The sequence below is a fragment of the Apus apus genome, chromosome Z, assembly GCF_020740795.1.
Source record: "Apus apus isolate bApuApu2 chromosome Z, bApuApu2.pri.cur, whole genome shotgun sequence".
In the NCBI taxonomy this organism is placed as follows: domain Eukaryota; kingdom Metazoa; phylum Chordata; class Aves; order Apodiformes; family Apodidae; genus Apus; species Apus apus.
Window position 1 is genome coordinate 48,108,125 of NC_067312.1, and position 13,720 is coordinate 48,121,844.

Consider the following 13,720-nt stretch of genomic DNA (forward strand, 5'->3'; position numbering starts at 1 on the left):
ACTAAGCTTTTTGACAAGAAAACATTTGAAAAGTCATGATGAAGTGAATGCAGTGTTATACTGAATATATTAGGTAAGCTTTGTTCTACAAATGAAAGGAAATACAATTAAAGAAATTCTAAATGTTTATAAGAGTAAGAATAAGGTATGGACTAACTTCAGAAAAACTCTCTAGTGTCTAATAGACCTTTTTTGGAGAGAAAAAAGTTAAAATGTGAAAGTAATAATTCTAAAATTACACAAGAATACAGACTGTGTTTGAAAATTCAAAGTCAGTGTATACACAGCATTTGAAAACTCCTATTGCACAGAAGGCCTTAATCTGTGTTTTCTTGCACCATTCCCATGTACACTGCCAAAATTATGCCATTTCCTTTTCAAAACTTTATCATCTCACTGCTTGCAGCTAAAAACACTCCTGAGCCAAGCTGATTATAACTGCAGTAACGGTTGACTTAAAATATAATAGTGATAGTAGGAATGGCCTTAGGAAACACTCCACTTTTCAAAACACATTTGTTATTTCCAACAGAAAACATGCACACTTATTCTTCATCTGTCAAGGAAAACAAACCAGCTAAACAATCTTGGTTTCTTTCTTGCACCTTTGTTAATAACTACTTCTCACAGCTAGCCCTTGCATTATAAAGCTCTGTGTATCAAACCAGGAACTGCTGTTATTTTCTTCTCTTATCTCTGCTTTAGCATCTGCTTTTCATCTTTGAAAATATTCCCTATGTCTTAGCTCACTCTTCCCTAGGGATCAAGGGGGGCTGCTAGGCAAGGAAGCCCAAAGAAGGGACTGCACACACATTCAGAAGCTGCTATTCATGTTTTGAAACTGGAGGAACCCATAAGCACAGCTTCTGGTACACAAGGCAATCAGAATTGCCTTTGCTCTTCCAGTGGAGGGAGAAGCTTCACAAAACCCTTGCAGCTTGTCCAGATGGCAATGATAACAATACCCTTCTTCTCCACAGCCAATTACTTTGGTACAGCTTTTTAGAAGAAGACAGACAAAGGGACATGTACACTAAAGTATCTTAATTTAATACAGCTTTTTTACTAATAATTACGTATTGCAGCAATGCTTCCGAATGCAAATTGTGCAAAATTGTGTTATTTAAAAGCCCTTTTGATCACTGCTTGTCCTGTTCTTGGAAGAAAAAGAGGTAAGAAGAGAAAGAAAGGGAACAAAATTTCCTTTGCTAGCAGCTTCTTTCATAGCCTCTCTGAAGCAGAATGGAAGCAACCATGCTTATCAACATGCCATGGTACAAAAGTTTGTCAGAGATGCTCCTGCTCCAAGGTCTGGTAGCTGATAAATAATGGCCTTAATTCCATTTGCACCTCATTACCCACTACGAGAGTCAAGATAGACTTGATTATACATGCTTTAAAACTGGCCAAAAGAAACTGTTCCAGGACATTAACTAGGTAAAATGTAGTTCTACACAGCTGGTTTTCCTGGTCCCTGATTCAATGGCCAAATCACTGCACAAAAAACCGTGAAAATCATTAGGCTGAGCTGCACCATTTGCTGCTGAAAAAATAATATTCCCAGAAAACAGTAAGGCATCAATAATCACTATGGACTATTAGTATAAATAAATGCAGCACCTCGGACCAGACTCCTGCCTCCCACACAGTCATGCAGTCCTGGCCTTCACAGCGCTGTGCAAAAGTGGGCTTTGGCCCAGGGCAATCCCTCTCCCTAGCTCTGATCAGGGTCCCATTTCTAAGCTGCTGTGTGCAGGCTACTTGTCTGTTCTGAGTTCCTTTTCCACATGTCCTTGAGCATGGAGTCCATTCTGTCATCATCCATCTGCAAAGAGATACAGGCAATGCAGTAACAAGGTATCAGGAAAACTCAAAAATAAACATTTTAAAGATGAAAGATCACTGATCAGCTTGTCAGTTATTCTGTATCTATACAACCATCTACAAGTCAAGTGCAGGCCATGCATGTAAAGTTCAGCATTCTTCGAAAATACTCAGTTGCAAGACAGAATCACTTCTATGTGAAAGGCTTGTTGTGCTGGAGGAAGTAGAAAAACTCAGTCTTCATGTGCTTCGAAATCAGTCCTAACTCAGATTGTGTGGTTTAAGGCTGCTTCAACTTGGCAGAGCCCCCACACCTGGAGACCAATCGTTCTAGAACATAATTTCCCCCAAAAGTTTTGTAGCATAGTCTAGACTATGGTCATGTGCCCTGAAATATCAAACAGCTCTACCACTGACGAAGTGCATTAGTGCAATACAGGAGACTTAGATTGCAAGGAAGAGTTTTTAGGAAATTGAGAATTAACAAAACTTTCAACTTTCTTTCACACATTTGTTGTAGGAAAACAAAACATTGAACTAAGGCTTCCTTCTCATCAGTCCAGAGGTTCAATTTACAAATCACAGCCTGTCAAGATAATGCGATAGAGTTCAAGATACTTCTGCAAGTGACAATATCAAACAACTAGTTATGCAAGGATATGCTTCAATTATGTTTATGTTTAAAGCTAACAATATTTGTTTTGTAATAATCACTAACACTGTATTAAGTAGCAGATATATGTTGAGGTTCACGGTATCTTTCTACATTTCTTAGTACAGCGTCTCTGAGTATTAATTAGTAACATTTAAAATGTTTCATTTAATAAGATCGAAAAGTACAGAACATTGAAAATGTATAGTTGACAATGTTTCAGAAAAAGATCAGACAACTCTACTTCTACCCATTAAATGAACAGTAATGCAAATCAAATCAAATAAAGATCTGCTCAAGTGTATTACCTGGTCTGGCACGGCTGCTCATTGCACTTGCGGATCTGTGGTTCAGGTTTTGTTAAATGTTTGCACCTCTTGTTGTCCACAAGACTGACATTCTTGTTCACAATTTTTGTGCAAGAGACTGTTGTCTTTCTCTCACCTAGTTAAAAAAAAAAAAAAAAAAAAAAGCAGCAGTCACGTGGGGAAGCCAGGAACATGGAAGGACAAAGGCATCTTTATCAGATACAGCAATTTGATGTACAGTTTGGCAAAAACAACTGTAAAACCTGTATAAGGAAATCAAAGCTGTCAGAGGCCTGAGAGAGACATTAGTCATAGGCCAAATCCTTAACCTTACTGGAATAATTGCTTCTTTCTCAACCACTGAGATTCCAGTGTTGAGAAATGCTTGCAGAAAAATTACATAGGGAAGTGGTTTAGATGAGTGGACAGTGAAGTGGATTGAGAGCTAGCTGTGTGACAGAGCTCAGAGGGCCATGATCAGTGGTGCAGGGTTGAGTTGGAGGCCTGTAGTCAGTGGTGTTGCCCAGGGGTCAGTGCTGACTCTGGTTCAACATAAAATTATAGAATGGTTAAAGTTGGAAGGGACCTTAAAGCTCATCAGGTTCCAACTTCCCTGCTATGAGCAGGGACAGCTCAGATTGCAGGGACTAGACCAGATTGCACAAAGCATCAACCAACCTGGCCTTAAGCATCTCCAGGGAAGGGCCATCCACACCTCCCTAGGCAACCTATTTTGGTAACTTACTACCCTCATGGTGAAGAATTTCTTCCTGATGTCTAATCTAAATCACTCCTTTTTCAGTTTAAAATGGTTACCCCTCATCCTATCACTACCTTTCCGGTGAAAAGCCCCTTTCCAGGGGCTTTTTGTTTATCAATGACCCAGATGAGGGTACAGAGGGTACCCTCAGCAAGTTTGCTAATCATATAAAACTAGGAAGAGTGACTGATACACCAGAGGGCTGTGCTGCCATCCAGTGTGACCTGAACAGGCTACACATTTTGGGCAGAGGAGAACCTAATGAAGGCAAGTGTAGAGTCCCGCACCTAGGGAGAAACAACCCCATGTATGAGTATAGGTTAAGGGTGGACCTGCTGGAAAGTAGCCATGAGAAGAAGGATCTTGGAGTCCTAGTAGACAATTATTTAACTGTGAGCCAGTAATGCCAAGAAGGCAAATGGCCTGGGATACATTATGAAGAGTGTGTCCAGCAGGTCGAGGGAGGTCATCCTCTCTCTCTATTCTACCCTAGTGAAGCCACTTCTGTAGTTCTGTCTCTAGTTCCAGGCTCCCCAATTCAAGTGAGACAGGGAACTGCAGGAGAGATTCCAGCGGAGGGCAACAAAGATGATAGGAGGACTGAAGCATCTCTCTTACAAGGAAGGGTTCAGAGAGCTGAGGACTCTTTAGCCTTGAGAGGAGAAGACTGAGGGGAGGAGACCTTATCAATGTCTACAAATATCTAAACTGTGGGAATAAATAGGATGGAGCCAGACTCTTCAGGGTAAATGGACACAAGCTAGAACACAGAAAGTTCCATCTGAACCTGAGAAAAACTTCTTTACTGTGAGAGTGACAAAGCACTGGAACAAGCTGCCCAGAGAGTTTGTGAAGTCCTTCTCTGGAGACATTCAAAACCTGTCTGGGTGCAGTTCTGTGTAATGTGCTCTAGGTGATCCTGCTTTAGAAGAGGGGTAGGACTAGATGATGTCTAGAGATGCCTTCCAACTCCAATGATTCCATATGGTTGTAAATTAATATATAAAATAAGGAAAGGAATGACATGTCCTGTCCTTCTGTCTTGCTCAAGTTTAGTAGTTCTGCTTGGTTTAGCAGTACACTAGCAGGCATGGCCAGCACACAGCTAAAGGGAATTGGCACACACAGCATTCCATAAGGAGCCTGCACTATTTCCCATGAACTAAAGAGGCAGCATAACTGACCTGGTCTATAGGGTAATCATTTAGGAAGCTGGATACTACCTGCAGAGACCTAGTGCATGCTCTGTACAGAAACCCTGCCCTTATGGGTTGGTTGGAGCCTGTCTGTCAAAGCCGGAAGCATCAGAAACCAGAATTTAATGTAATAGTTAACACGAGCACTGACTGGAGTTATTTTATAAATATATATATGTTTCATATTTTTTGCAGTAAAAATACCTTTTATGGAATTTTGTATTAAATCAGATATTTTTGACAGTAACATAAAATGAAGGCAAATCACAAGAGAAAAATATGATAAATATTACAATAAAACATTCAAATATTTATGTAAGCATTATTGTAGAATAAATTACTGACATACTGCATTTTAAAACTTCTCCAGATAGGTAACTTTAGAAATACTTGGGGCAATAATGAGAGACAGTGGTAACATTCAAATGATTTTAAAAATACTTCAAGAAACTGTAAAAATAATGAATATTCCAAGTGAATAGGAACGCACTATTAAGAATCAGAGAACGCTACTAGCACCATGTACAAAACAACTTTGGGGAAGAAACTTTCTTACTAAACGACAAAAAACGTTTATGGAAACTACAGTGATCTGTCATGACACTACGATGGCTCACATAGTCAAAGGAGGTAGAACACTGTGTTCCTTACACTGTTGTTATGAGAAAGTAGTGTTTCCAGGCCTTCTTATTCAATCAAAAGCTTTTATAACTGCTGATCAGAGCAACCACAACTGTCAAGGTTGTAAGGAAGGAAGACATGTATCAAAAATCAATATAGTATTCATGAAGTCCACCTAATCACACAAGGTATGAACAGATGTTTATAGATTGCATTCATAAAAAAAAAAATCTGAAGTGTTTTTTTATCTATTTAAATAACCATTTTCCAAACAGTAGTTTTAAAGGATTTTGTTTAAGCAACACTATTTATGTTCCAATATTTGTTTCCATAATAGGGTTTTGTTCTTCCAAATCTACATTTTTATGGTTTATAAACCTAAACATAGGAAAAGTATCACATCAGCATACTAAAATCTGATGTTGTAATATTTGTTCCATGTGGTTCTGGATTATCCTCAACTCATGTTACTAACTGTAGATATTTGTGAGACTGAGGCTCAGCTTTTCTGTACTTTACAATGTCTTTTACAGATTGTTTATCTTCCATAGTTCCAAATACAGAATGGAATGCACACAAACCTTCTATTCTTGTTCTAGCTATTGCACTTGTATTTCTTCTTGGAAACTGTGTCCTGAATTTGCTTTGGTAATCTAGACTTTGTTTCTGCACTACCATCTTTTACTACTTATTGTATTTTGTTTGAATCTTTTCCTGAAGTTATCACTGTTCTTTTAGTATAATCAGGAAGCATGAGACTGAAGTATGTTTACCATTGTATGGAATCAAACACGCGGAAATGAGGATATTACTATTAATATATAAGACTGACCACCAGAGTCTTAAATATTAATACACTTTGTATTTTAATTGAGATTTATATACATGGTGTATATACAAATATATGTATATTGTATTCACATACATACACGTATTGTGTATATACATGCATATTGCATATACATATACATTTTTAATATATATGTTTGTGACCACGTGTTTTTACGTTCTTCTTTTATTTTACCTCCTCCACATACAGCATTACAGTCCTCCCAGCTAGAATGTGTCCACATGAAGAGAGGCTCTGGTACTTTAGAGGTCTGATTCTCAGGAAGAGGATCCAGTGGGATTGTGTATTCATAGTGCAGACCATAGCTCTGGTCATGGAAGAGCAGCACCTGCATGATACAGAGAAGGAAAACCTAAGTATGTACACAGACACTGTGGAAGACAAACTCTGAACTGTAAGAGATCATCTTGAAAAACATGACAGAATAACTTAATGGTCTATAGCCCTTCAACACTCCTGATGGATTCTGTAGCAGAAATTGATGAGAGTATCCAAATAAGATATTGGGAAAATTATTTTATTTAACATAAAGGTCAAAAAACCCTCAGTGCGAAGTAAGTAAACTAAACTCACCACAAATCTGAAGGACAACTATGTCCTGTGATTTCAGTGCTGTTAAATAGAGGAGGTCTTTCCTAGATGCATAAGATTTAAAAATGTTTTAGATACACTGGACAATTTATCGCATTTTAAGGAATTTTAATTGTGAAGTACTTCCTCATCAGCTCTTCCTCTTCCTCTCTGGTGGCTATCAATTCTTCCTGCCCTACCCTGAAATGCATCAAAGATCTACTTCTTCATGCAGAACTTAGTGATTGCCCTCCTGAAATGGTGATGCTGTGCTACAGTCAGCCAGGATAAAAAATATCTGATATTAATTTGAAACTCTCCTTAAGTGGCACATCAGCTTTTATGGCATTTGTAGGAATGCTGAGACCTTCATCTTGCCTCCATAATGTAGGGTTATTCTTTAACTTAAATTAATTTGTTTTAGAAGTGGGCTGACTGACCTATACATATAAACAAGTATATACATATAAAATGAAAGTCAATATATCTTACAAAGTTCTCATCTTCAGAAGCCTGGAAAAAAGTATTAGTTACCACTCTATATGATAGGAATCAGGTAAAAAACTCCAATTCATATTGTCATACCAGTAAATGTAAAGGCGATGTTGTGGGACCTTTAGCTGATATTTTCTCCCAGAGGCCCCTCCGAACATAATGGACAGTGGTTCCAGCAATATTAAATGTTCCTGAATGCTCTATCTTCCAGTCACTATTGATTGACTGTTTTCCAGCATCTCGAAGAGCTGAAAAACATATGAAAAAACACTGATAGAAAAGGTGTCTGTTCAGTAGAGATTTAGGCCTCCTTTCACATGCCATTTGCATAATTTAACAACTAGGTGAAATCACCAAACGCAGTTTGCAAAGATATTTATGGATCCTATTATCCATGAACTTCAATTGTAACATGCTTCAGAAACACTTTCTGTAAGGAATGCTTGCTCCTCTACATTTACCTTTTTCTCTGCCTTAGAGTGTGACTACACTACTGTCATCCTACCTAAACATTTAATTTATACACTTTCACCACATAATTTGATGCTTCTAACAAATAGGAAAAGCTTGTTCTTTCTGGCCGGATCATTTCCCTGGTTGGTCTAATATATATTCAAAAGCATCAACAAGTCAGGTAAAGTATTTAATCCATCAAGAACACAGGTTTATACATTAGTTAACTGTAGTAAACTGAATAGATTCTTATGTGAAGGACTTGTAATTTTATTTTCTTTTGTTCAGATCAGGTCTGAATAATCATGTAAGGCAGAATATACTTGAAGCCACCTTCTGGACAACGAGTTTGAAAAATTCATCTTAATTTAAATGTCATGTTTGGCATTAGAACCTTATCAGTTTAAGCCAAAGTCCAAAAAAAACCATTTTTTTAAGATGTAAGTTACTGTGAGTCACTCCTTTTATCCTCTTCTATCCTATTCATATTTGTATTATGTTCTGTTTTTATGGGAAACAATGGCAGCAGGTCTAAGAACTGGCAGAAATACAATTGCATAAGACACCAGTGATGTGTACCACTGCAACACTTAGTAATAAACACTAAGACTATAAAATCCATTAATGCTGTAGAACCGTCCTGTGCTAAAAATAACCAGCGATTTTACAAGAGTTAAAAATTTGGGGGTTTAGGTTTAAATATTATGTTACTAATGGCAATTAATTTCTATTTAGTGCTTAAACTGTAGGGGCCAATACTCTTACCAGTGGAAAAACAAAAAAAATGTATTTGAAAGCTCTGAGGTTCAGTCATGTCATCCTGCTCAGATAGGGCAGTATCTTCTCCCAGGAAAGCAGAAGACCTTGCACCATTTTATCTTGTCTTTAAAATGAACATATGTGCTACAGCACATAGACCTGTGCAGGGGACTGGAATCCCAGGTTCAGAATAGAGAAATATGCCAGATCTTGCATTTTCTGCTTTCAGATTCCTCACTTGAGCTACTGGGTTTAGAGGACATACAAGAGAGTATCCTCAAGCCCAAATTTTAGGCTTGAATTTGGGCAGTTCAACTTCTGCTCTTGTCTCTGTCAAACCCCATGTTGTAAGGAAGTTCACTGAGCTTTATTCCACACCATACATGTACTCTCACTGTTTAGGTTTTGATAGAGGAGGATTTCCTGTACGAAGTAATGAAGTAAAAAATGAAGAAAATCCAGTACACGAGTGTATCCTCTCTCAGACTACAAAACAAATTGAGCAATACATCTACAATAAAAAAGACAAAGAAAACCTGTCCTGGAAAAACCTACTGCAAATGTAACCAAGACCAAAATTTCAGTGATAAAATAAGGGAGTTAATGACAAGTGTTCTGCAGAGCATAAAACAGCGATCATCACAATGACAATTAAATGATGGTGATGAGTGCAATGTATTTTTAATTACTGTACCAAGGATATAAACTCCTCCAATTTTAATGTGATGTAAGCGGCTATGCAAGCCACAGAGATACAACATTTCACAGTGCAGCTATTGCATTTTCTGGTGCTCAGTGGGGAGCAACAGTGCCCTGATCCTCTAGTTAGTAAATCTATGCCTTTTAACATTTTCTATGGAAAACTGTAAAATATTACACCTCTGTATTAACTTGGAAGTTTTTGTTTAAGTGGAAAATGTCGCACTTTACAGAGAGGTTAAAAAAAAAAAAAAAAGGCATTTGTAACAAAATAGTGAATATCTTTGTGAACTGTAAACTTTGCCTTCTCCTCTGTGCAAAATTTAGTCATACTTTCCAGAAAAGTATCAAACAGTGTCATTTTGACTGACCCTTACTTTTCTCAAGAAAATACAAAAAAATATCTGAAATTAAATTCTAAATAAGAGTAACTTAACTGGTATGCATTATCATGGAAGTACTTGTTTCACTTCCACTCACATTTTCATGTGTTCCCCTCAAGACATCTTAAGACCATAAAGACTTGATATTTCAGTAACTTTCTGAAAACTTCAACTGCAGTAAGGCTGACTGGTAGGTAGGTCCCTAGGTCCTCCCTATCACCCTTTAAAAAAAAATGATGTAATCTTATCTTTCCTCCAGGCACTGGGGACCTCAGCTGATTGTGAAGACTTTTCAAATATGTTTGAGAGTGTCTCAGCAACTACATCAGCCATTTCCCTCAGGACCTGGGGATGCAATCTCATTTAGTTCCACATACTTGTGTATGTTCAGATTCCTCAGGTGGTCTCCAACCTGATCTATGACAGAAGGGATTTTGTTCTCCTGCTCCCTGCCTTAATGTCCAGGGATTTTAGAAACGTGGGAAGACTCTACCATTGAAACAGAGGTAAAAAACTGCTGAATACATCAGCCTTCCCTATATTAATTATTACTAGTTCTCCTATCTATTTATCACAGGGTGTGAGTGGATGTGTGTACATTTTCTTAAATCTTCCTTCTCTAACATACCTGTAGAAGACCTTATTCTTCACATTACTTGCCAAATTCAGCTCCAATTGATTGCCCTGTTTTTCCTGATACCATCCCTACATATCTCAGCAACATCCTTTATATTTTTCCCAGGATTGAAGTCCCTGGTTCCACTGCCTATGTATTTCCTTCTTTCACTTCAATTTGACAAGGAGGTACTTATTCAGCCATGAAGGTCTCCTGCCTTCCTTGTCAAATTTCCCACATGTAAGAATGCAGAGTTCCTGCAATCTAGGTAAAATGCCCTTAAAGAGCTGCCAGCTGTTCTGCTCCTTTACCCCTGAGCACAGTTTCCCAGCGGTCCCATCCACTAATTCTTTAAACTGAAAGTTTACCCTCCTTACAGTCAATAGGCCTGGCTCACATCCCTGAAGATCATTAATTTCACCAGAGCATGACCACTGCAGCACGGACTGTGACCAATCTTGACTTCTCTGAACAGTTCATCTCTGTTGGTATGCAACAAACAAGGTGCGGTAATCATAGAATGGTTTGTGTTGGAAGGGACATTAAAGGTCATCTAGTTCCAACCTCCCTGCCATAGGCAGGGACACCTCCCAGTAGACCGTGTTGCTCAGAGCCCCATCCAAACTGGCCTTGAACACTTCCAGGGATAGGGTATCCACAGCTTCTCTGGGCAACCTGTTCCTGTGTCTTACCACTTTCACACTAAAGAATTTCTTCCTAATGTCTTATCTAAATCTTACTTCTTCTGGTTTATCCCCTTATCCTCTTGCTACATGTCCTTAGAAAAATCCTCTCCCCAGCTTTCCTGTAGGCCCCCTTCAGATACTAGAATTCTGCTATGAGGTCTCCCTGGAGTTTTCTCTTCTCGAGCTTGAACAACCCAAACTCTCCCAGCCTGTCTTTGTAGAAGACAAGTGCTCCAGCCTTCTGATTATCTTCATGGGCCTCCTCTGGACTTGCTCCAAGAGATCTATGTTTTTCTTATGTTGGGGGCTCCAGAACTGGACACAGTACTCCAGGTGGGATCTCACGAGAGAAAAGTAGAGGGGGAAAATCAACTCCTTCGACCTGCTGGCCACATTTCTTTTTGATGCAGAACCTGGTTGGCTTTCTGGGCTGCAAGTGCATAGTGCTAGCTCATGTTGAGCTTCTCATCAACCAACACCCCCAAGTCCTTCTCCTCAGAGCTGTTTTTGATTCAATCTCCACCCAACCTGTAACGGTGTTTGGGATTGCCCCAGCCCAGGTGCAGAACCTTGCACTTGGCCTTGTTGATCTTCATGCAGTTTGCACAAGCCCCCTTCTCAAGCCTGTCAAGGTCCCTCTGGCTGGCATCCCTTCCCTGCAGAGTGTTGATCTCACCACACAGTTTGTTGTCATCAGCAAACTTGCTGAGGGTACACTCAATTCCACTCTCCATGTCACTGACAAAGATATTAAACAGCACCAGTCTGAGTGGGAACACTTGAAGAACACCACTTGTCACTGGTCTTTATCTGTTTGGGCTGTCTTTCATCTGAATTAAGAAATCACCCTTGATGCACTCCAAGAGTCTCCCACATTGATTACAGATTGCTGTGCTGTTTTTCCAGCAGATATCAGGTTACTTAAACCCCCAAGCAGTGTCAGAGCCTGCAAGCATCATTCTTCCTGTAGTTGAACTAAGAATCCATTGTCAACAGGCTTCCCTTAGTTTGGCAACCTGTAGCAAACACCAACCATGAAGTTTCCTGTGTTGGCCTCACCTCTAAGTTTTACCCATAAGCTCTCAATCTGCTCACCACTGTTTCCAAAGACACCTCTTGGAAGCCAATCCATTTATTTATATAGAGGGCATTTGTTTAATCTTGGTGCAAAATGGTTTCAGAAGGTGTTACTTATTAATTATCTTCTAAGGCCCTCTGTACATTTTTAGTCTCAGTGGTCCCTGCTATGTGACTAGGTCCTCAACTGGTTTCCCCTGAAAATAGAAGTTACACACCCTAAGGATTCAGTCCAAGGTATTTTAAAACAATTAGCATTGTCAGCAATGAGGGATGAAAAATTTTGTACTGTTTGTCAGATCCCATCTACTTTCCCACATCCTCCTCCCCCAAAATGTTGTTCTACCTGTTTTGTTTTGGTTTTTTTTTTTTTCATTAAAGGAATGAGAGAGAATACAACACCACCTTTGGACTTGATACCTATAAGAGAATTGGCAATTACAATGTAATGTAATGTTAAATTGCAGGTTCACAGGATCTATATACCTGAAGCAGCTTGATCATATATTTGAGAATAATGATATAGCTTATCTGCTTCTTTAGTTTAGCTGAAAACTAATAGTCATCTAATTTCCATTTAGCACAGAAAAAAATAATTTTATTACATTTCACATTTTTAATCACAGTGGCTTGCAGATCATTATTTCTAAACTGAAATATTTATACCTCCTTGCCAAAACTTTCATTATGTTACTTCTATTAAAAAATGTTCCTAATCAAAATGTTACTCCATTTCAATTCAGATTCTTATGCTTTAAGAATACATCTTCTGAAACTGCCTTCAGATAGCAAAAGAAAGAAAAAAAGGTTCAATGTCACAAGTTTTAATTCAAAATACTGTACTAGACCTATTCCTGCTTCCCCATAAAGACTTAACAAAAATATTGCAGCAAAATGTTGGCTGATCCTCATTCAGACTGACATGAGTGAAATTAAGAAAAGTAATATTAAAGTGACAAACAACTATGAGCTGATTATGTTCTAACTACCGCTTTTTAGAAATAAGCAGCATAACTGGCATTTTCTGGGCATAAAAGACATTTAATTATTTTTGCGTTTTGTAAGGCAAGGGATGTATGGGTATGCTAATTATGAAAAAGGAATTAATTTCCCTAAATACAATTCCAGCAGTTCTTTATTTTTGCACTACTTAGAAAATAACAAATAAGAGTATTTCTGTTGTCCACATATGTTAACACAGTAGACACAGAAGGGAAAAACAAACAAACTAGAAAATATAGAAAATAGGTCAGTTTTTTATTTGACACATGTATATATCCATTTCTATGGTTTATTGGGGAACAATGAAATAAGCCAGATCCCTAAATTTCCTGTGATATCTTAACAGGTCATGTGCAGACTCAATGATAAACCAAGAGTTTGCTAACTTGAGGTGTCATACACTATCTTCAGCATTCTCTAAAATTAAATGCTGAGAACACTCAGGTAAAAGTTTCTTAAAATGTAGATATTACTTAAGAGTAGAACTAAGAACAGTGATCTAACCTGGCAATTTTTCATTTCATTGTCCTGTTTCTCATAATAAGCCTCTCTCAATTTTAACAGTGCTAATTATGATACTTCATATATTCACTTTAATCCTGTACCAATATTACTAATAAAGTATACTTTTCTACACAACAGCTTTAGAACTTACTAAAAGAGAAAAAGTTTTTTCAAAGAATGACAAATTCATAGAAGAGGAATAAAAAATCATTGTGATTCAATTTGTCCATGAAAATATTAAGTCAATCCAAAATAGTGCAAAGAT

The 13,720-nt window shown here is 38.0% G+C and overlaps 1 protein-coding gene across 1 annotated transcript in view; it reads right to left on the reverse strand.

Moving 5' to 3' along the window:
• ADAMTS19 (ADAM metallopeptidase with thrombospondin type 1 motif 19) overlaps positions 1-13,720 on the reverse strand; it is a 137,604-nt gene that overhangs the window by 18,771 nt on the left and 105,113 nt on the right. Inside the window, exons 17-20 of the mRNA XM_051643675.1 lie at positions 7,367-7,524; positions 6,386-6,539; positions 2,785-2,920; positions 1,621-1,825 (exon numbers count right to left, since the gene is read on the reverse strand). Coding sequence (XP_051499635.1) covers positions 1,621-1,825; positions 2,785-2,920; positions 6,386-6,539; positions 7,367-7,524 — 653 coding nt within the window. The remainder of the gene's footprint in view (positions 1-1,620; positions 1,826-2,784; positions 2,921-6,385; positions 6,540-7,366; positions 7,525-13,720) is intronic.